This window comes from Galleria mellonella, unplaced genomic scaffold (genome assembly GCF_026898425.1).
Source record: "Galleria mellonella isolate WM207_F2 unplaced genomic scaffold, CSIRO_AGI_GalMel_v1 utg800, whole genome shotgun sequence".
Lineage (NCBI taxonomy): Eukaryota > Metazoa > Arthropoda > Insecta > Lepidoptera > Pyralidae > Galleria > Galleria mellonella.
This window is the reverse complement of record NW_026442158.1, coordinates 279,755-305,400: the sequence shown is the minus strand read 5'-3', so window position 1 is coordinate 305,400 and position 25,646 is coordinate 279,755. Positions and strand designations below refer to the sequence as shown.

Below are 25,646 nucleotides of genomic sequence, written 5' to 3'. Positions count from 1 at the left end.
TATACTGTTACTAGGTCTCTTCTAGAAACCCTTACCAAGTTTGCATAAGGATTTACGCTTAAGGTTTACAATATATAATTATTATTAAAAATTTTAAATCATCTTTCTTGCAATGACGCAGTCATGATTTTCATACTTATTAAGAGAAAATATTTACTGAATACAATGATTACAGGTAAATGTACCTACATACCTAATTTTACTATTACTATTAAGGTAGGTACTATTTACTTATAATCGCGTCTAGTTAAGTCCCGATAGTGAATTTAAATATGTGCAAACAAGGCGAAAGTTTGAAATTAACTAGAATCTAGATTTTTCTATCATAAGTACTTAAAAAGATATCAAACCTAGTATTTTGAATATACTTTAAAATTTAATATATTTTTATATACTTTAGTTACTTAATACATTGAAATAAATAATATGTATGGACGTGCAACAGTATATGTGTATTAAAAGTATTTATTCTGTCTATCCACAAATATTAAGTTTTTTTTTTTTTTATTATAACTATTTCAATCGGAAATACGTTACCAATAAAGTTACCGGTATAATAATAACACTACATTTCATTATATGCTTTCAATTAATATTATTTATACATAAACCAGCATAAACAATATAAAACATTTATTAAGCTATAGTTAGGGAATAGGGAGATTTTTTTTTTATTTATCTTATTGTAAAGTTGCAACATTCCAGCGGAAAAAACGTATCAATTCTATGCCATTAACCTCTATCTCTCTCTAATATTAGAAAATAAATAGAGATAAACTTTAAAAAATAAATTAGAAAAGAATTTTCAATATTTGATGCTCTTTATTTAGTGGCTAGAAAAAAATAAAAAATACTTAAGGTTTCACACCAGACGAGAGAGAAACTGTTTATTTATGAACATATTTCTAAAAAGGAATACAAATTATCTTAAAATAATATTTAGCCTCAACTCAATGTAAATATTATATATGAAACATTGGTATAAATAGGTATATTTATAAGTTAGTACAGTAGAAAATATCACTTAATAAAATAGAATTATTAATATTTTTCATTTGTAATAAATAATAATATTATAATTCAATTATATTATTCAATTATACAATAATTTATAGGCCAACAATTTGTCACTTATTTTTATTTGTATAAGTTTGCACAAGAATTAAATAATGGTGCTTATTATATTAAGTTAATTTAGGTAATAATGACTGAATGATGTAGGATGCAGTCACCACATATTATCTTCTATTTATTAATGCGATGCAAATTAGATTTAAACGAGGGCATAGTGTAAGGAACAACCAGTGGTTCAACGTATTTGACATGACAATGTCTGAACAATTCGCACGCACGCAGTTCGGGACGTGTTGCTCTGTGTTGATGTGTCCGTTGGACGACTGGTTGGAGAGTTTTTAGACTGTGAATAAAAGTATGATGAAAATATGAAAAACATTGACGTTTTATGTAATGTTGTTGTGAGATTTGAGTCACTATATTTACGTATTGGTGACTACAGATTGGCATAGACGACGCAATTTATTTGAAATAAACAAATAAACACGAAACATAAACTGGTTGCTGTGATCTTATTAAAGCTGCGGAGAGGATTCCCTATTATTCAATAAAAGAAAATCCTTTCCCACACTCACTTATCACTCGCATTTTGATAACACCATCCGTAATGTTTTCGTTAATTATCCAAAATTTTTAATATTTTTATATAGAAATTTGCCCAAAATAAAATTATACTCTAATCTTGGGTCAAAATTTGTGACGCAAAATACAATTCATTAGAGCCTGTAAAGTTTACACAGACAATGGGCATTTATTATAACGATGAACAAAACTTCCTTTATGTATGTTGTGTGCCTATATGCACAATATGTGTGCGTATTTTCATGCAATTTCAGAGGTTCTATTATGATCGCATTAAAGTTTAACTAAGCATTGTCTTTCATTGGAGTTAAAAGCCAGACTAGTTTATGCAAACAAAGGAAAATTTTGTGTGTAGAAAATAATATAATTTTCCATATTTAAGAGCATTCATTCGAAGCGTGCCGAGGTGTAACATCGTCACAAATGACACTCAATTTTTAAAAGTAATTGGAAATTTTTCTATATTTCTGATTGATTAATTATTTAAAAAATACAACATTAATCATAGACAATAGATTTTGTAACTACATCATATTTTGTTTCGCAATTTTTCAAATACTTTTTGGCCATGCAAGTCTAATTTTTTTGGTGATAGCTTAATTACAATATTATTACATCATTAAGTTTTAGTTCGCTAGTAGAGCACTTTATAAATAATCAATTAGAAACATTGGAAATTGTTCAATTGTTTTTGAAACCCGCACCTATGGTAAAAAGTAAACATAATGACCTCATGTTAATCTGTTGTAAATACTTACTGGTCAGCTAGTAGCATAGTACGATGTATTTTTCGTTTACACATTCATAAAGAGTTGTAAACGTTAATAATTTAAGATTTTGATAAATTGCAAAATAACTATTACAGATTTGGAGAAGACGTCGCATAAAGAATAAACAAACAAGGCATATTTTTCAATTCATTTGTATTTTTTTATCTGTGCTCATACTATGCTACTAACTGATGACAATTTAAAATTATCAAAACAAAATCTCAAATGGGAAATTAGCTAATACGCTAAGATAATGTGTTACTGTATATTTTTCTACAATCCTAAATTTGTTGTAAATTTATTAAATATGTATAATAATCTACTTTAGTAGTTATAAATGTGATAAATGTGTCATGTAGATATATTAAAATAATTGGGACCAGTGTTAAGACAAAAAAAAATATTAATAAGTTAACTAGGGAAAATTTTGTTCAGGTTTATTACTGACCATAATGTTTATAGAAAATTGTAAATCCTTAATTGTAATTAGGTAGATACCGTAGATAAATCTATATAAAAATTTTGCCGTCCACTTTCGGTAAAACTAATGTTGCAAAGTGAAATTCGGATTTAGTATTAAAACATACATATAAATTGTTAAATTTACAATTATTAAAGTAAATATATTGTGTAACGTAAGGGATATAGAATTATGGATAAACAATTATTGACAATACAATGACAATACGTATAAAGTTCAAATCGTCAACAACGCAGGCTTCAACAATGCAGCTTACGCAGTAGACGATTTTGCATATAAAATTTTTACTGCACAAATCATGTAATAAAAAGTTGTATCTAGTTATTAACCTGGCACGCAGTTAATTTTACGTCATTAAAATAATAAATAAGAATAAAATAATAAATATTTACATACATTCCTTAAAATTTAGTATACCTACCTACTCAATTGATAAACTTACGTCACAAAAAAGGTGTAAAATAATAAATGTTAAGGAAAAGTAAGCTTCCAAATATAATGTAGATCTATTTATTGCTCAAGTAACTCTAGAAATGTTGACTCCAAAGATGTCAGGTTTACTTCCTATATTTTGAGATATATATATTATTCTACTACAAATACAGTGATGAAACTAAATTGTAATGAGTTTTTGTCTATGGTAGTATTTTTAGTTTGTTTTTAGTCTGAATTTATTTCAAGGAAATAATATTTTTCACATTTAATATTGAAATGAGTTCACCTACTTTGTTTACTACTTTTTGTGTACTTTGTACATGTTTAGACTGCGGTTATGGAAACATAGATAGTGTGTGTATCTATATGTGGAACAATTCTTTTGGCTTTCTTTCTATATCGGTCTTTATTTTCATGCATTTGTAATAATACATTTTATAATTATATAAATGTGCCATAAAAATATTTTTTATTTTCTATACAGTAACAAATTTATTATAAAGATTTTTTATAAATAATATTAATATATTTTTTTAATAGATTATAATAAAATGTTAACCCCACCACTGGTGTATACTTGCTACCGGTATATACTTTTAATGGACGAAAATGGCATGTTAACCCTGCCTGCACTATCGGTATACACTGGCGGGATACCAATGAGAGGTAATAGGTGAGGATGAAAAGGATCGTGACAAATTCAACGATAAATTAATCACGATAGTTTCCAGGGGGAATCACGTGGAGGTTGACCTGATATGGTATATTGAGAGCAATAGGGACTAACCTTCCCTTTACTAACACTCCCTCCCCCCCCCCCCTTCCGGTATATACTATCAAGATAACAGTACGGGATTATAAGTGAAGATAAATTCAAATCAGTTAGGTCGTTGTGAAAAATTCATGAAAAATTAAACACAAAAGTTCAAATTTTGTGTCAAATGGTTATATAGACCAATCATTACTTGAAGATGTTTACCTCTCGTATTCATCATATCATCCATTAACTGTCCACTGCTGAACATAGGTCTCTCCCATAAGGCGACTCTGCCAGTAGTTGCCACGCTTGGCAGGCGGGTTAGCAACCGCAGTTACGTTTCGGTGAAGTTTTAAGAAGGACTCTTCTGTCCATCTCTTGACCATTGTTAGTCGCCTTTTACGACACTCAAGGAAAAGGAAGGGGTAGCCTATTCTATGCCGAAGCCACACAAGCTCTAGTATTAAGAGTTTCTAATTATTTGTAGTCTATGCATATTGCTCATCCTTAAATTCAAAATAAAAAAAAAATTGTTTACCTTTTCTTACAAAACTTGTACGATAACGCTTAAATAGATTAAAATTTCTTTCTTTGTATATATTGATATACCTTTGGGTAGCATACATGATCAACCAGATGGTAAATATTGCTATCGTAAACAGTTAACAGTCAGACGACTTTATTACACATATTCAGTACAATCAATCTTTTAGACCTCAATGTTCAATTGTGATTTATTTACTCCGCATAGTCCTTCAAAATGAAATTCACAATAAAGTGCGAATGAGTAAATACCGTAATTAACAGCAATTTTGATATCAGGTCGTTTTTTTTTTATTTTTACTCATAATAACCTAGTTGGTATATACCAATTAATATCACAAATCATAAACAAATACGCAATATCCCTTAAAAGACTATTACATTATAGTAATTAGAAAACAACTCGACTGTGAAATGGAACGTTAACGTCAATCAACTGTGATTGATTTGAATGACAGTTATAAGTTTTGACATCTATGCTATAACATAACCTAAAAACCAAAACTAGTGTATAAAAATATCTCATTTTAAATATTATCTACCTTAATTAAATATATATTATTTTCATAGTTAAAGTAACTTACATTTTTGTTTAAAATAAAATGTTAACCAGGTTCGTAATATATATCATTATTATGCTCATTATAGGTTAATATTATTAAATAGTAATATTTAACAATAGATCAGAGATTAACATTAAAAAGTATATTATTTTAGAGTTCAGTTCAGGCGAAATTTTAGACTTATCACCAGATGTTTATCTGATAAACCTTCGGATGGCGAGGAGAAGACGCCAGAAATAAAAGTAAAACCGGAGAAAAAAACGGATTCAAGTAAAGAAAAAATTCAGGAACTGCTAAAATTAATGATGACTGAGCCTAAAATATCTGAGAGCGAGTATAGAGAGAAGTTCGCTACAGCGCCAGATGTGTTGGGTAAACGGAAACAGAAAGCCGATGTAATAGAAGCGAAAACAGAGAAGATAGGTGCGTTTTATACATCTATATTAGGTTTCTTTATAATTTTTCTTAAAACTTTTAGATATCAAAAAACATAATAAACGTAGTTTTACAGACATAGGTAAATTGACAATTGTAATAATGCAGGCTTACATTATTTTCAGAGGAGAGCATTACTAAAGCAGCATCAGAAGTGGCTCAAGCAATCGGTGGTGATGTTAAGCAAACTGAAGCAGAATTATTGTCAAAAGTTCTTGGAAAAATCAACCAATCATCAACTACACTTAGGTTTGTATGAGAAGTATATTAGTAAAGATCAATCCTCTTTAATAACATTATATGCATGCTATAATATTACAAAGAAATCTTTTACATGCATCTAAATAATTGTCTACTAAAGCAAAGTTTAAAAGTAAAATAAAAATAAGCTAAGTTATAGTAGTATTTTTTTTAAAGAAATAAAACTGACTTTTTTTTGTTTTTACTTTAAGTAAAATTATTATAACTATTCAAATTATTAAAATCATTGTAAACTGTTATTTTAATGAAAAGATATATTAAGTTTGGATACTGAATAAGCCAAAAACAGATTTAATATACACTCTTATATATCTTACTTCAAAATGAACTTATTTATACTTATATTTATATTATGTTCTAAAATTCACATATGCCCAAATATTATTTACAGTGATTTGTTAATTGGCATGAAAGTGGACCGCTCAAGAGACAGTGATGAGACTCTTCAGTCAGAAACAAGAGGACAGCAAGTTAAACGTCTTGTTGATAAAACAAGACAGAGCATACAAAAAACCAGATTCACACAACGTAAAGAAAAACCTACCTCAACCCAAATAACTAAAAAGAGGTAATATATATTAGTAGTTGTATATTATCTAGATTTACCAAATAAGTGACTATGTAAGAAAATCTGTTTGGGCAGAGATAATAAACCTAAGCAGGTTTTTACTTTAATTATGTTAGTTTCAAATGGGGGGTAGGCTAAATCTGAAATTCATGGTAATAAGGGAAATCACTTATATATCAAATAAAATTATTTAAAAATGGTGTTCAATGTTGAGATTTTAGAAATGGAAAATACTAAACAAAAGGGATGCAAGTGCATTCATTAAATCTAACTAGTCATTAGTTTTTATATTACATACATATATATTTTGATATTTGATGATGTAGACCTTCATGCAGATATTAAATCTGCACAGCATATGCCTTTTAAATTAGTTATTTTATAATCTTGTTGTAACAAGACACACCAAAACTATTTACAAAATGTACAAATTAAAAAACAAACTATATTTTACTTATCATCATTTTCAACTATGATTACACTTTTCAGCTTACCTCAGGTTAATAAAATAGATATATTTAGTGGTGAGCCACTTGGTATCTTTAGAGCTAAAGAATCTAACTTTGGCACTAAGTTGGAAGTGTGGGACAAATTAAAAGAACGTGAGCTGACTTTGGCGACAACACAGCCACCAGCCAACTATTTCCAAAAGATGATATTATGGACAGAACAAGGCAAAATCTGGAAGTTCCCTATAAACAATGAACAAGGTAATTGATATTTTGATTATACATTATTTAAACAAATTAATATGAAGTGTTTAATAAGACCAATAAATATCAAAACAATACTTTTTAGAAATGTTTTCTGTCTGTCCATATGTTTGTTCTGGCATCACACAAAAACTACTGCACCAAATTGAATATAATTATATAATAGATTGTATTCTGAGAAATAATTTGAAATAATGCCACCATTTGTCATCACACCACTTGCCATTGATTCAGAATTCATCTTCATACACTTGAACCTAAATAATCATGTACAGTACAGTTTCAAAGACATTTTCTCCCGCGAACTCTCAGGCTGTGGAATAAGCTCCCTACTGAGATTTTCCCTAGAGACTAGAGACAGTATGGGGTTCTTCAAAGAATATATATTAAGGCTTCTAAAGTCGTCAATGCATACCTAGCACCCTTGGTGCTGCAAGTCCATAGATTACAGTGGCCATTTACATTATCAGACGGGATATATGCTTATTTGCCAATTTCATGGTATAAAAAAACATCACCTTAGTTATCTATGCAACATATGCACTCAGCCACTAAGAAAGTTATGCAAATGTTAATTTCAAATTATGTTTATTTCAGGTATGGAGGAAGAACAAAACATTCACTTCTCAGAGCATGTCTTCCTTGATACTCATCTCGAAGGTTGGTGCCCCAAGAAGGGCCCCATCAGACATTTCATGGAGCTGGTGTGTGTAGGGCTTTCCAAAAATGCTTTCTACACCGTACAAGAGAAGAAAGATCACATAATGTGGTACAAAGAATACTTTGAATCCAAGAAGGATATTCTAACAGAAGTTGGTGTGTGGGAATCGCAATCAAAGAATGCTGAAACAACTTCTGTATAGTAGTTATTTAAAGAGTATATTATATAACAATTGTTTCAATATACGAAGTTAGTCAAGTTATAAACGGATTTTAATTTTAATGGTGTCATAATTTTTTGTTCAATAAAATGCTAAGATCTTACTAGTGTAGGTAGGTTACCGTAATCACATCAGGTGAATCACATGCTCGATTGTCGTCACCCTTTCACATGAAAAAAAGAGTTGACCTAACTTCAACCTCACATCATTTACTGGTATCCAACATATACCAATACAGTATTCGGAATTACCATTCCATTTTCTATTATTAAAAAAAAATTATATTAACATTTGATTTATTAAATTCAAGATTGTTTCACTAGACATTTCTATCTCATATACGAATAATTTGTCGATAAATACGAATCACTAGTTCTACCCCTGATTTAACAGTCAACAGTATGAACATATTTTATGAATACGATGTATCAATATTCTGTATATTATTATATATAATATAATATACATAAATAATCTATGTATCTTCACACAAAATTTCATAGAATAAACGGTGTGCCAAAAGCCATCTTTTGCTACGTCCATGATCATAATCCAGTTTGATGTACGCTCGCCATTATTTTTTATGTGAGAATGCAGTTTTCCTAATGGTAAGTGATCACCGCAGCCCATGGATATTAATATATAGGATAGAGGAGTCACCAATACCTCGCCGGCCTTTAGGTAAATCATTTCTCAAATCAAATTAATCATTATAAATCATAATAAAATTTCTTCATCTACAAATTACTCTTGTACTTTACCATCCTTCTACTATTCTATTGTCTATTTTGCAGTTTTTAAATGGACAAAATAAAACAATCTCTTTATTATTAACTTTATTGCACCTATGGAAGTACACTTCGTTGCTAATTTTCGATGTTGCGGATCACCATTTAACAAATCACGTTACATACAAGTTAGTATATTACTATGCACGCTTCTTGGCTCCATGCACAAATATGTATTTAAAAATCCACCTTAATTGTCTATGGATATGACCGTTTATCGGTTTCATAATTACTACAATGGAATTTTTATCTCACTTTCCCTACATTATAAATTGTGAACAGCATCAAAATCCTACTATGTATCAATACATAATACAATATTGCTATTATTAACACATCTTTGATGCTGATATGACAGTATTGGATAATATTAATATTTAAAGTACCTACCCAATTGTCTGTATAGATAAAAAACAAGGAACTCATTATATCTAAGTACATATTCTTATATTAATCGTCGTATACCATAAAAGCCTCCAAAATGTTCCAAATAAAAATTCAAAATAAATGTACTATAAACATATCAATTTGTACAAAATTGCGCCTGAGTATGTACACATTATCTTTTGAATATATAACATTTACTGATCATCGAAGTCTTAACAGATGAATCAATTATGAGGCTTTCGTTCCATTGAAAAGATACCAAAAAATATATTAACACATTATTATTAAAAACATGATGCAAACATTAGTTAGTAGTAAACAGTAAATCATGAAAACAAGTGCTCTGAGTATTCTGTTATATTCTAAAAAAGACTTCCAAACAAGAAATATTGCCAGCCAAAAAAACTACGGAACTAGTGTTTCAACAAAAAACTAATAAATGCAAAACAAAAAAGGAAGGAAGAAACTAATTATGTAGTAACATTAATAAAAAAATATTCCTAATATTGAATTAAGAACTTGCTAAATGAAACCTATTACCGCAGATAAGTGAAAAACAAAGCTTTTTATTCCACAATCATTCTCTAGTAGTTTAGCTTTATCGAATTAAACCTTATTTTTTAAATGAAATTCGTCGACTCCCTATGCTTGAACTAAATACTTGTTATTCATGCGGCTCGCGTGATAGTATACAGCCACCGCAGCCCGTAGACGCTTCCTTTGTCGTCGCCTGAGTTCATTGCATTTTAACTAGGCCTTCAAAGAAACGTCTAATCGCAACAACATCCCAATACTACGTACATTATTTATCACAACTTAAAAAAAACAGTAAACAGTCGCTAAATTAGAGCTTATTTACTATTAAAAATACTCGACGAGGAATGTTGATGTAGAATGTAGATAGCAGGTTTTTTTAAACTTGGAATGTTATTTTTTTATTTCGTTACAAACTGAGCTTAGATAAAACAATATTGGTAATGAAATTGTTAACAAGAATGAATAATCGTTTACTTCATTTATTGTTTTTACGTTAAAACTGCAGGTTAAAATGTTTAAAGTTCCGAATGTTAACTAACAGATTGGATCCATGATATTAACTTATATTTTTTATCACGATTTTATTTTGAGCGTAATAATAACAATTGTATGTTTTAAAAAATACATTATATAAAACAACCTTTTGCAATTGAGAACAGTGGAAAATTTTATTGTCCCCATAATTAGCACAGAAACCATCCATTGAGCATTAAAATATAATTTTTTTTTCAGATCTCTTACATCATAGCACGAAACACGAACTATACAATTTGTAAATTATTTTTATACAGCGGAATAATAATAAACTGTTCTTATAAACTACATACTATCAAATGCTACATGAGTTGTGCGTTACTGGCTACAAAATAAACAATGGGCTTTAAAAAATAAATTCAAAATTCGAAGTGTGTAGGTATAGATAACAATGGTGTACCATTCTTAATTACTGTTTTTTATTCGAAAATCAAAATTAAAGGTCTTAAAAAGTATACATATTTGATTCAATTCTCCAGTGAACTCAATATAGAAAACAATGTGTTGAATTTCAGAAAAATAATGAATTTCAGAAAAATCGACAATGCGATGTCTTACATTCAGATACACACGGTTGGTAATTGTAAACATATAATAATATATATAATAAGGTAATTCGAATACATAGTAACATAAGTTGTTACTATGTATTCGAAAATAACAACTTTTGAGTATGAAAAACGAAAATAATGCTAGATATTTTCTACTGTATATTGAGAGAGATGATATTTTATTATTCGATAATTTATACCGAAGCTTACCAAAGTGTGGCAACGTCGGAATTTCGGTAACAGTATACTATTGCCTCTGAGTACCTTATCTGGCATTACAGTCGTAATTCAAAAAAGCTTAAATGTACAAGTAATAAAATCAATTATTGTTATGATTTTCAATATTTGATGTATTGAATATCGAAGTCATCAATTACTAAACCGATATTTTAGATACAAAAAATATAATGATAATTTCAATTTTATACGAATGTGTGACGCTGGCAAGAAAAAATACCTCACAATAAGATTATAATAAAAGGCAAAATAGTCTAATGTTTTTAAAATAATACTAACTACCGTATGTTTAAACTCTAGCTACTAGCCTAGCGACGGAACAAAGTTAATTTAAAATTTCTTCAACTAAATTTTACTCACAAATAAACGGCACTTTAGTCCGTATTCTTTACATGTCATTTTTAGTAAACAATCTCGGCATGTCATTTTACAATCGAAACATTAAAGATTTTGGTTATATTTATTTTATTTATTTTTTTTATAGAATGACAATATTGTTTACCAAATAAGAAAAAACAAATCACAGACCAACAAAAAGGTATAAACAACCTAATCATAAACTATAACTATTTTTTTTAGAATGGGAGTTAAGCTTCCCATATTTTTTATTTTATTTGAATGAATATATTTTATCAACATATATAACAATATTTATGAACGTCGAAGTGTACCTAATGAAAATAAAGAAGAAGAAATATCAAACTAAATGGTTTTAAATGTAATTTATTAACAATTCTGGCAACATGTTTGTGTAAAAATATTTTAACTGGCAATAAAAATGGTTTTGGTGGAAAAGTGTACGTGCATGAGCGAGCGCATATTAATTTATTTGAGCATGGCATTGTGGCTTCATTATCTATATATATAAAAATTAATGCCACTTTTCGTTGCAATTTTTATAACTCAAGAACGGGCTCACCTATCCAAACCAAATGTTTAAGCTTTGTTCGGACTATTTAGTAGATGGTTTATGTGAAATTTGCACAAAATCGGTCGAGCGGTTCTTCATTTATCACATTTTTTGTAACAAATTAATTCAATAAATGGCGGATCATTTTGGTAATGGGGATTTTTGTGTCAAATTCAAACTTTTTAAAGATGGGGATTGTGCCGTCAAATTAATTTTTTTTCAGTGTTGACAGTACAATTAAAATAGCTAGCAATTAATAAAATATTTTTTTTGTTTGAATAAATGAATTTGATGTGAAAAATTAATTTTTATTATTATTTCACTTTATACGTAGCAAAACACGTACCGAGCCGCTAATTATTATATATATATAGATTTATCTACACTTATTTGTTGATCTGGATCTATAATCATATCCTGATAGAACAATATAAAAGAGCAGTAACTTTGTTCTGACGATAGTCCTACAGTGTTCTATTAACATTCGAGGTACCCATAAGTTGGTACTTCGGCACAACCGTGTGCGCAGCCGCGCTCAACTAAAAACTGTCTCCATATAGATTCTTACAATTGACTCTGGACGGCTGTATGTGTTTATTAGTGCCTCCTGCTTACATCACCTGCAAATTTAAGATTTCAATTAATTACTGACACCCGAAAAAGATTTTATTCAAAGTGAGAAAAAACCCCGTCATCTTTGCGATCGTCATATAAGCCTTTAACTATCCACTGCTGAATATAAGCCTCCTCCTGGGGGGACTTTTCCAGTAGTTGCCATGCTTGGCAGGCGGATCAGCAACCATTCATTCATTATTCATCATCATCATAACATGTCCACTGCTGAACATAATGCCTCCCTTTTGGGGGGTTTTGCCAGTAGTTGCTACGCATGGTAGGGGGATTGGCAACCCCAGTTAGGCTTTAGAGATGTTTTAAGAGATACGCTGCTGCCGATCCCTCGCCCTCCTTAGTCGCTTTTTACGATACCCACGAGAAACAAAGACGTGTTCTATTCTATGCAGGGACCACACGGGACCATATCACTTTCGCAACACTCATTTTCAAGTTAACATTTTAATAAAAAAAATCAAATAGTTGAAATAACTTGTTCATGTTTAGAATTTTAAAATTGTCTTTGATTTCTCTGGATATCTCTGTGGTGCGCTATATTTGCATAGAACACTCAACATTTTTCTATCGTTTTTAGACTAGTGTTACTTTAGGAAAAAATATCTAACATTACTGTCGGGGATGGAAGGGAAACTCCCATTGCTAGCAATATATCCTGACAGGTCAACCTCCACGTGGAAACCATCGTACTAAATTCCAGGTGTATTCATCACGATGGTCTAATTGACCTCCCTTTTTATTCTCACCTATCATCTCTCACTGGTGCCTCGCCAGCGTACCGTTAACGCAGCCGGGAATACCATTCCATTATCATTCATTTAAAAAAAAAACACTGTCACTGAAAAAGTAATAGGCATGAACAGCGTCATGCACCAACACTATGAATATCACAGATTAAATATTTTTTTTTTATAGATTCTAATATAATGGTAACCCCGCCTGCCTGGTATATGCTGGCGGGTATCAGAGGACTATGGTGAAATTCCTTACATATTCCATACCCTATAATTTCTTTAAACTGAATCATCCATGTGAGCACAGCTACTTCGAAGCGAAAACACAAGGAAACATAGGTGGTCACTCACCTGCAGTATTTGGCTGGCCTCGAAAGCGGTGCCGGGCAGCAGCACGATGGGTGCAGCGACGCGGCCCGCCTCCACGCACACCATATTCGGGAACTCGTCGTCGCCGAAGTCCGGGATCTCTTTCGCGTAATCCGCCCACGGGTTCCAAATCACTGTCCACAAATAACTTGTTCATTTCATGGAATGTTCTACGCAAAGAAGCTTACATGAGTTACTGGATTACTACTGGATAACTACAGAAATTATTGGATTTCTTGTCTTTTCATGGAAACTTCAAGAAATCGTTTTATAACTATATTAACGTGTATAACAACAAATAAAGAATGATTCTGCCAAATATCAGTTTCGTAGTTCAAGCATTTTTAGAGATACGAATACTTCAATTTTTAAGTAAGGAAAATTAAAAATAATTATATATACTCTCAATTTACTCTATGCGAGGCATGGTAAACTGGTAAAGACCACCATGAAATGCTATATCCTTATGTACAATTTTTAAATGTGTACATAAGGTTTAATTAATTAATTATACATGTGAAAATGTTAGTCACCGCTTGCTCCAATTATTCTAAAATTAAGTATACACACAACACCTAACGCAAAAAAGAGGTGTTATAAAAATGAGATGTCTGTGTGTCTGTATGTGGGATATTCGTTTAGGGGCTATGCCCTAAACGAATGGACCGATTATGATTCATTTCATTTTTGTTTGGAAGCTGACGTGATCGAGATGGTTTTTAGCTATAATTTATAAAAATATGTTCAGGTGTTTCAAGGTAACCAGCTCTTCTTATAGTTTTGTTGTGTAAGAGATTTTTTTTTTTTAATTTTAATAAATTTGTAATTACGGTATGTACGGCAGGCACTAATCTCTCGACTTATAAATTTTATTTCACCTAATTTGAAGTCATAACTATCTATTGATTTAAGAGGGTAAGACTTCTCTTTAGAAGAGAGGGAAGGGAGAGACCAAAGTATAATTATATCAGACAGATTGAGCGAAAAAGTCATTGTCATTTCGTTTTAATAGATAAGGAGACTCGCCGAAAATCGTGGTGGCAGGCAAAAGCTCCACCAACAAGAACGCGTCACTTAAATACTTATTTCCCTATTAATATTATAAATGTAAAGAGTGTTTATTTGATTTCTTACTTCTTAGTTTTTTTTTTTTTTTATACAACTTAGAATGGTAAACAAGCTGACGGTCCACTTGATGGAAAATGGTAACCGTCGCCTATAGACATGAGCAGTACCATGGACATAACAGAGTATACTGTTTCGCCCATGATACCCCTCATGCGTTGCCATTCCTGAAGACTCAGGTGTTATTCCTCTGTACCCAGTAAATTCACGCCATATCCCACCCTTCAAACCGAAATACAGCCATGCAAACACAACTGCTTCATGGTTGAAACACGAATGGGATAGAGGTACCCAAGCAATCGACTTTTGTACAAAGTCTCCCTCTGGTAGAGCCTTAATAACTTAACCAATCACAATATAATTTGGTATACAGGCACTATATGGGATAAAAAAAGACATATGCTAATTTTTATCCCGGTAAATGGACATATCCCGACTACACGGATGAAGTCGTAGATAAAATCTGGTAATGAACTGTCTATTAAAAAGAAAATATTACAACACCGACCAGTATCAGGGAAGTTATATTTCTGTATCCTCATCTTGCGCCCGCTGACCACATTCGTGATGATGTGCTCCTGCATCGTGTTCTGGTAAATCCTGTCCGTCCACTCGTTGATGGTGACCACCTCGCGGGTCTCTTGGTAGACAGCGCCCTCTCGTGTCTGTAGTGTGTAAATAATATGTTTTTTATTTAACAGCTCGACATGTGATGCTACATCAAATGTAATCAGAAGCAAGATTCAATATACAAAGCAGTTTCAAAGATATTTCCTCCCACGAACGCTCATGGAATGAACTCCTTATCGAGGTTTTTCCAAGAGACTACATCATGGGGATCTTCAAAAGTAGGGTTTTTCAAAAATTGGGTAGAGATTTTTTCAGGGTCGGCTACGCGCGCGTAATGCCTCTGGTATTGTAGGTGTTTGGCTATGGTAATCACTTACAATCAGGTGGGCCGTATGCTTGTTTGCCACCTCGTAGGGATGTCTAAATTTTTTGAAAATTATCCACAGGTGTAAGATATTTTAAAATCGATTGTGTAGTTTTTGATTATCCATTACAGACACATTGCCTGTTTATCTTGCTTTTATGTAATTAAGTTTTTGTAATATTTTTTTTTTGTGTACATATTGTAACTCTTTATAATCTGTATTATTCTTTAAAGGAAACAATAAAGAGTTCTCATTCCTTCATTCATTAAAAAAAAGAATCCTTTCCTCTTTGTAATATTATTTCAATAACTTTATAAATAAAATAAGTGTACCTTATGAAGCAGACTTAAGGCTAGTAGCATTTTCTAGCAGTCAACCTTTGGGACTTTATATTTTATGTATATACTTTAGATGATCATGTTTACTTTATCGATGAACATGCAGCCATGCATGCCGGTGATCTGACAGCGGCGAACATCAGGCACTTTGAAGTACGTGTGTAGAAGCAGTTGGCAGCTGAACGTCAGCTCTTTGCTCGGGTTGTACACGCCGATGTTGAAATGCAACTCCTTCTCGCGTAGTATTAACCGGTACGTTAGTCTGAACCTGATGAACAATCATTGACAGATATATACAATTGTTAGATACGCCAACGTATGAAAAGTTAGACAATACTCTGGAATACAAAACATATAAATTTATCTTGTGTCAAAATACTATATAACTACTCTATATACTCGTATATGTCGACACCAAAAAATTTAAAAAAAAATATATAAATAAATTTCCGGTGACGAGTAAACTCGTTATTGCACTAGTGTGTAGGTACGTCCTCCTACCACGACGGGCAACACCGTTTGGATTACAAAGCGTTTATGACCAAAAAATTATTTTTCTTTGTATTTAGCTTTTATCGCAATTTTAGTTTAATTACAAAGATTATAACCATGACGGAACTCCCGGTCAGTAAAGAGTTAAACAGTCAAATAATATCACACATCACATAATGTCACAGACATGTTAGAACAATATAAGGCTTTGGGCAAACTAAAGTCAACCATTAGAATTTTCTGCCTATCTAAAAACTGCACTTTTTGCACTTATGACCCGCGCCACGTTATTGGGTAACGGGAAGTTATGTCCTTCACGAGAGATTTATGACGGCACAGATAAAATTTTTCTTCTCTGTACAAACTCTAAGTAGAAGGGAGAAGGAATTGTTAGTAATGCGGACTACCAGTCCTATTGCTAGGAATATACCCGATCAGGTCCTCCCTGGAACCCACCGCGCAGAATTCCTGATGTATTCATCACAGTGGGCTAACTGGCCTGCCTTTTTATTATCACCTATCATCCCTCACTGGTGCCCTGCCAGCGTATACCGTTAGCACAAGCGAGACTACTATTTCATTATCACCTATTAAAAACTCCCATAAGTACTTTAACATAATAACTCACTGGAAGTGCCACATGGACCTCGTGAAATCGTCATCCATAAGGCTGAAGACCGCCTCCACGTCGCCGCTGGGGAGCCGCTCCGGCATCTTCTCTACGTGCCAGCGTGCCACCCGCGCGAACCCGTGCTGAGGACCGAACGCCCATTGTCCGAATTGAGCTGGAAAAGCCAAATAAGTAGGAACTTATCAGTAAACGGAAATTACTTTATGAACATTAAAAAAAGAATTTTAAATTGATTTAAAAAAGGAATGTCATAAGAAATTTTAATAATTGATTATTATTATTAATTTCTGATTTAAGTCACGGTTTTTATTAGTTTATATTCATATTGTTTTCCGTGGATTGTACGCGATGTGATCGAAATAGAATGAAAAATTTTGTTTTTTATACAAGACATAAATTTTTATACACCCGAGTCCTTAGAATAACGAAAAAGGGTGTCATAGGAGGTCATATATTCAAGAAAGTCTATATATTTGTACGAGCATGTTTCCTTAGACTTTATATCAACCAAGCCATGTTACAACAATAGGAAAATATAAATGTACATTGACTATTAACATTTGTAAGTACTAGTTGTGTCCATAGATTTTGCACACATGAATCGGGTTAAAAGGTATCCATATACGACTATATAGGCTATAGCCTATCTGTATAACAAATTGCATTCAAATCCGCCCAGCCGTTTAAGCATGATTATGTAACAATAAATTTTAACATCTATACTACATATTACAATAGTATTTATGTTTATATTTATTTAAGCAAATATAATTCAGTATATGTATAGATAAATCGTACTTACGAAATACAAATGGTATTCCTCCCCGTATCGCCCTTTTGCCATCGAAAACTGCTTGTTTACTGTAAAAAGAGATAAAAGTTAGTGAGAAAAAATATGATAATAAATATATAAAAACGTTCCGTTTATATTGATAAGATAATTCTCGAATGTGAATAAAATATATACAACCCGGGGGTCTTACAGGTGGTATACTTAATATGTGAATCAAAATCGTCCGTTGCGGCTGTCTGTCTATTCATTTAGGTAAAATATCTCAGTTACTCGCTGGATTTGATTACGATTTCCTTAATTTTTTTAGGTAATTGATCAGTGGAAGAGTAGATTATATGTTAGGGGACCTAAATAACATATATATCTTATAATGTTTATTTGTGTGCTGTGATGTACATAAATTATATATCTATCTATCTATCTTTAGTTTAAGCTCTAATTAATTATCTATAATGGAATTAAAATTATGTCTGTACCTTCTGTTTTTGCATCTTGTTTTTTATGCCAACGCCATCTAGTGGCAGTATATAATGCGGTATCGAAACTCATTATGCTACTGTAAATTGCTACGCCTTAACAGAAACTACGAGAATATCTTTATATACCGTTATCGAAGCTTCTTCAGCACAAATCAATTTTATCGGTGTGAAACCGAGTTCCCAAATAAAAAATAAAAGTACAAAAATTTTACCGAGAAAACAGTTTTAAAAACGGAAGTACCAATTTCTAAAATTGATTTTTTAGAGGCTCTAAAAAGCAAAAAATGAATGGCGTTTTTTTTAAGGGACAAGCAGATCTGTCATCAAAATCATTTTTTGATGTATTTTGATACTTATTATATTACGGATATTTTTAATCGTTTCAAATAGATGGAATGAATAACGTTTATTTAATACAAAATATTTATACTGCACCGAAGCGAAGCTGGAGTGGTTACTTGGTAAAGTAAAACGCCTTGAACTTATAATATTATTATAACCTAATAATTAATATATACCTATACACTTATCAATGAAATGCTATCGGCTAATACATATATTGCATATTTCAATATTTATGTGGGAGTGTTTGTATTGGTCTGGACGTTTTCTATGAATCTACGACAATTTACAAAAAAAAAATACAAATAAAGTACCCCGTAGTACAACCTCTGCTTGTTTGAGACTATACGGCGTTGTGTGAAATAATATTATAAAAAGTAAAGATTTGATTGTTTGTAATAGATAAATTCAAAAAGTACTAATGTTAATTAAAAAATTTTTTACTTATAGAAAGTAACATTATCAGCAAGTAACATAGATTGTATTTTATAAAAAAAAAACCGAAGCCAGTACTAGTCGCTAGTAATTAATAATATTTTTTTATGTTTTTGATGGGTGAAAATGGTATGGTAACCCTGCCTGCGCTAACGGGATACGCTGGCGGAGCACCAGTGAAGGGTGATAGATGAGAATGAAAACAGGCCAGTTAGCCCATCATGATGAATTCATCAGGAATTAACCATGATAATTTCCAGGGAGAACCGCGAGGAGGTCGACCTGGTTGGGTATATTGCTACTAGGAGACTGAAAATGCTATTGATTCTCAGTCTCCATTACTAACAATCCCTTCCCCCCCCCCCCCCAATATTATTATTTATACTTATCCACATAGATAATTTAATGAGATGAAGTGAAATGTTCATATTAAACCGAGTCCAAATGGCACATCTATAGGTCGCCAGAAACAGCAATTAAAGGAGGGAAAGAGATTGTTTATAATGGGATTTAACAGCCCCATTAACAATATATCCTATCAGGTCAACCTCCACGTGGTTCCAGCTGGAGACCATGCTAAATAGTTCTTGTTGAATTCGACAAGATATGGCAACTGGCCTACTTCACCCTCATCTTTCGTTATTCACTGATGCCCCGCTGGTATATACCAACAGCGCAGGCAGGCTTACCGTTTCATTATCAGCCATTATAATCAAAAACAGTAATTAGAGATAAAAAAAAAACAATGAACAGCGTATAGAACACGCAGGGAAGAGGTCCCGTAACTTTAATAAGCTCATACTTATACTATTGCTCATTTATTTTACCATCATCATCATACGGCCTTAGCCAAAAGTATTTGCCACCCTAAAAATCATTAGAAATTTCTTATCCATTGAACTGTGCTGGATCTTTTGTCGCATAGTACAAGTGTAAAGATTAAAATGAGCCAATCAAAACAACGCACCATCTCATAAAACTATAAACACAATAGAGGTGACTCATTTCCAGGTAAGTCGAATTTTAGGGAAATTTTTAGCTTACTACGATTTATTTTAGTGTGAAGAACTGTCGGCAAATTATTGTAAATTGGTTGTTGTTTTACATGAGGTAGTTCATAGAAAACTAGAAAAAATGCTTAAGCGCTATAAATTAAGTAACGAGGAACGATTAAAAATCCAGTTGTTGTCTGAAGAAGGCAAAAATAAAAGTGAACTTTTATACCTTACGAGGTATACCTTAAATCGGTTCAAAATAACCACATATTACGAAAACTTGAAACGAAGTGGAAGGAAAACTATTACATCTGTAAGAGAAGACAGACAGTTGATGCGAATTTCATTGAAAAATCGTAAGAGAACATCTTCTGAATTGGCTGCTGAAGTAAGCGATTCTGAGGAAAAACTTCTGCTTGAACTGCCAGAAGAAGGTTCCAGGACGCTAGGCTTAAGGGTTATCTTGTGTCAAGGCCAGGAAGAAGCCATGATTGTCTGAGAAAAATAACAACATACGTTTGCAGTGGTGTTTAGAACATTAAGATAACACCGAGGAAAATTGGGCGAATATCATTTGGTCGAATGAATCCAATTTTGAGGTGTCATTTAAAAGATTAAACATTAATGAAAGACGTTTGAGATGTATTGAAGCTCAAATCTTATTACTTTATTAAATTTTAGGTATTTGGTACTGCAGGTGCTACCTATGTGAGACACAAAGTTGGCGAAGAATCCATACCGGAATGTATGATGTCGACTGTAAAACATGTGAAATGAAAAAATGGTCGTGTGTGAAGGCTGAATGGATTCGAAAAAATATATCGAGGTGCTGGAAACAGCGCTGGAACCATCATTAGATATGATATTTAGAGATACGAACCTAAATAGCGTCTGTTTCAACAGGATAATGCCCGGTTTAAAAGTGCAAGATAAAGAAACATTCGATTACTTCCAAAGAAACTTTAAAGAATTGTTTAGTACAGGAGTGATATGCCATAATTCCAGAAAAATGTAAAAATTTAATTTCTTCTTTAATCAAAAGAATAAATGTTGTAATTAAAGCTAATGGTTACAATACGAAATGTTAATGTAATTTTAGCATTAAAGGTATTTTAAGTACATGATTTTTTCCGTCCAAACCTTAAATATTATTTAAATTAATTGTAATTTTCTAAAATGGCAAATACTTTTTTTTTGCCGAGGCTGTATCAGTCGTTTACTGTCCACTGAACATAGGCCTTCCCCATAGACTACCATGAGAAGCGGTCCGGAGTCAAAGGACTGAAGCCATTTTCTCTTGGTATTTTCCATTGGGGGGAAATTACCAATAGATGCCACGCATAGCAGGCGGGTTTAGTAACCTTAGTTAGGCTTTGATGATATTTGTGCAGTGGCACGCTGCTGCTCATCGCATGACCATTAAGTTCCCTTAGTTACAGTTTACGACACCCACAAGGGAGGAAGGGCTGGCCCATTCTATGCCGGGACCACATAGCAATATAGTATATTAATATATAGCATAGTATTATTATAATACTAACCAAATAGTTTGCATTGTAGGTTCAAATAAAAAACGCGAAAAGCAGACCCCAAAAAGGGGCGTGGTCCATCTATGTGATCCTATTAGCTAAATATGAAAACTTAAAATATATTTCAAATCATTCTTGAATAATATTTTGCAAAAATGTTCCTAACTCACATGATTTTTACAAGGAATATTCATTCATTCTTCATTTACAAGTAAATCATATTTTTTACATTAGTAAGCCAGAATAAGGGGATGATAATGTTTACTACAATTCAGGAGGTTCATATCTCGCTATAGAAACGCTTAATTAAAAATAAATCGGTTCGTTTCATCGACTAGAGTGAATATTTAAATACTTTGGAGAATAGATTTCAACGACAACGCAACAACATATTTAAGAGACGAAATACAATTTGTTTTATTTACAGCTCTCCATAATTGTTCTAATGTTGAATTCTAACGTGCGCGGTGACATGCAGCCATTTCGAATGCTTTATTTACCATAACAGCAATAGTCGAAAAATGACTTTAACTTCATTACGGACTATAGAGGCGAGCATACTTTTTTATTATATTTATTTGCTAGGTTTCCAATGGAAACTTTCCACACTCCTAAATATCTTAATATTTATCACACCAACCACATGTAATAACGATATTAAAAGTTAAAATTTAAAATTACTTACATATTTTCTTAATAAATTGGGGCGAAGCTTGAACCTATACCATCTACCGCTTATTTAGTTGTTCATATGCTTAATTACAGTGTAAACGTGATTGAACTAAAGTTGTAAACAACCATTTGGATATAATTAAATTGAAATAAATTATTTTTGTTTGGCTACGGAACCCTTACTTAAGCGAAAATTACTCTGACCACAGTCATAACATAAGTAATTTATTTTTTGCTCTACCAAGCGGATGAGAACCCGGAACATTGATAAGTTTCATTTTGTTATCGTAATTAATTATATTATTATGTAATTAATTTGCTGATAAGTATCATTCACGAGAGTCAGTGATAAAAGTCAAAATCTAAACATACAGATATGTTGGTAAATATATAATATTAATGATCGTTTCCAATGGCTTAGGAACGTCTAGACCTAATTTTGAAATTTGTCTGTCTAGGTACATTTGTCCATGTCTTAATTTACTTACAAACTTCAATAAATAGGAAAATGTAAAATAAAAAAGCTAAAATAAAAGCTATTTTACGACTATTTTACGGCAAAGAAATATTAAATCGAAACTATATTATCATATATATATAAGTATATCACAAGGTATCTAATATTGAATATCGGCAATCAAAATTTGAAAACGCTTATTGCAACAATACTGGCCGATGGAGCATCCTCAAACAGTGAAGGCACCCACGGCGATACGATCCGCGGTGAAGCGATGCACCGCGACCATTACCGCACCAGCTCACGTTCGAAACAAGATCAATTTTAGCGGTTGCATTCCACCGCGGCCACGGCACGGTGCAAAAAGCACCCTTATATTATAAATGCATCAGTGGACAGGTCGGGCGCAATAAAAACCGAGCCAGAACAAGCGTCGTATAAATTATTTATGCCATTCTTAGCATTTCGGTGTTTGAGGCGAACGTACATCGCTGCATAGCACTTGTCATATTCACAGGCTGTCACGTGCATATACTCACTATAATAATGTAATCCTAGAATCAGAAATCCGGCCAATTCCCAATACCCAGCAAAGTCCTATGGCTAATACTAAAAGAAAAAGATATTAAACTATTAAATGATACCATAAGCCTCATTGCAAGCAGACATCAACGCAATTTATTCTATCAAGGTCTTCATAAAGATATAAAACGAATTCTAGACAAGGATCTACTTTATATTCACAAACATAGGTTTGTAAATAAAAATGCAGTAGATAATAGTATCCATTACATTGTTATTAAAATCATTGCGATAATTTTACGCATACAACTATTAGAAGGACGCACATTTTAAACAATGGTTCATATTTTGCTTTCCAACTTTACAAAACTGTAGTCTCTTGGAAAAACTTCGATAGGAAGCTCATTCCATAACGTGAGTATTCGTGAGAGGAAACAAACAAACACAACCGCGCTTTATGGGACCACTTAAGCTCTAAAGTATAGCGAAGAACTCCCTGTTGATGGCGAACTATACGATTGTAGAAAGTGGCCGTGGATATCATTCAATCATAAATATTATCATAAAATGTACTCTAATTATCTCGTATATCAGTTAGAAAAACAATGCCTTCTAATGTTGGATACAAATTTATACAAAATTTAATACGCACAATTACCGGATACAGATATCAATCGCATTATTTGCTCCTATAAGGATATTAATAAATTACAATCAACATATAAATATGCAAAAGGTAGCCAGTTACAACTATAAATAAATCATAAACTCCCACACAACTTCACAAGGATTTCACACGCATTACCTCGAATGAACAATGCTAGGTAATACATAGAACACATAATTTTCCTTCTGAATTATTTATACCTATCCCAATAGAGCTTATACTTATCCCCAGGGATACAGGTGTGCAGTACAGCTGCCCTGTATAATTAAATTTGCCATGGCAACTATCAAATGTATTCACTAGAGTACAGTTAGCGACTCCTCTGAAACAGAGTGGGTTACAGAAACTATTTAGCTAATAAGTAATAATCTAAAGGACACGATTAAACCTTTATAACTTTATTAACGTGCAACTTCTTGGTTAAGTAATTACGCTTATTTAATAGGTGGCTTTAAAGGGTTCGTAAACTGGAAACTAATGGACATATGCGATATCGACATAAACTTGCTTAATAATAAAATAATTAACATATCTAAAGTTTAAAAAATATGTCGCATTATCGTTTCTCCTGCTGATCAATACGACATTATGAATATGCATGCATCATATACTTTTATACTTATATACTTTTTACAATTTTAGTAAATGGTTTATTCTACTACCCATTTGGCATCAATGATAACCTCAAAAAGCAGTACTAACAAGCCCTCGAAATTAAATATAAGCAAGCCAGAAAGCAATCAGTTACACACTCCAGACATTATACCATAATGTAGAATAATGAACATTAAATTTTTTATGGCTAATTATTTTATAACTGTGTATGACAACGAAAATATCTCGAGGACAACCTTTAAAATAGAAGCTATAAAACATGGATAAGGTTGCTGTAAAACTTTTATACCTCTATAAGCTAGTCTGCATAGTGTTTATGTTATGATGCATGACTGCTTCACAGAAAAAATATACATCAATTAGTAAGGCATTGTTTGCAGACAGATTATTATATAAAAAACAAATAAATAGCAGAAAGAACATATCAGAACAGCTAATTGTTACTTAGCATTCTAATATTGAACAATGAAAAATGAACTAAAATTAAATTGTGTAAATGATTTCTCGATATATTGGAGAAGCGTACAAACAAAAAACATAAGAATATTTTACGGATAGAAAACATAAGAACCATGCTAAAAAATGAGGGACGCCACCATCCCATGATAAGTGGAAAGTACCTATGGCGGACCGAATAACGGTGAAAAATGACGCCATTTGACTAAGTTCGACTATTTGGCAGCAAATATTACCCACAAGGAATATGATATGATGATATAAATAGATAAATATTCGTAAAACAATCAAATTGCGATTCCCCGTAACGCAAAAGAAACGGTCGAGCTAGATAAACTTTTAATTAGAGATTCCGGATGAAATTCCTTCATGAACTGTCCCCGGACTGATACATTCCCTCTTCGGCAGCGGGCGAGTTTTTAC

At 32.1% G+C, this 25,646-nt stretch overlaps 2 protein-coding genes across 2 annotated transcripts in view; one reads left to right on the top strand and one right to left on the bottom strand.

Moving 5' to 3' along the window:
* Positions 1–5,095: 5,095 nt before the first annotated feature.
* LOC113518273 (28S ribosomal protein S31, mitochondrial) lies at positions 5,096–8,125 on the top strand. The gene is made up of 6 exons (XM_026903118.3): positions 5,096–5,255; positions 5,360–5,628; positions 5,766–5,889; positions 6,293–6,469; positions 6,959–7,179; positions 7,780–8,125. The coding sequence occupies exons 1-6, from the start codon at positions 5,245–5,247 to the stop codon at positions 8,043–8,045; spliced, it is 1,068 nt and encodes a 355-aa protein (XP_026758919.2). The 5' UTR covers positions 5,096–5,244; the 3' UTR covers positions 8,046–8,125.
* A 761-nt stretch (positions 8,126–8,886) lies between these two features.
* LOC113518316 (uncharacterized) overlaps positions 8,887–25,646 on the bottom strand; it is a 35,370-nt gene continuing 18,610 nt past the window's right edge. Inside the window, exons 3-8 of the mRNA XM_026903180.3 lie at positions 18,064–18,122; positions 17,259–17,415; positions 16,226–16,406; positions 15,374–15,530; positions 13,723–13,874; positions 8,887–12,627 (exon numbers count right to left, since the gene is read on the bottom strand). Coding sequence (XP_026758981.1) covers positions 12,619–12,627; positions 13,723–13,874; positions 15,374–15,530; positions 16,226–16,406; positions 17,259–17,415; positions 18,064–18,122 — 715 coding nt within the window. The 3' untranslated portion in view covers positions 8,887–12,618. The remainder of the gene's footprint in view (positions 12,628–13,722; positions 13,875–15,373; positions 15,531–16,225; positions 16,407–17,258; positions 17,416–18,063; positions 18,123–25,646) is intronic.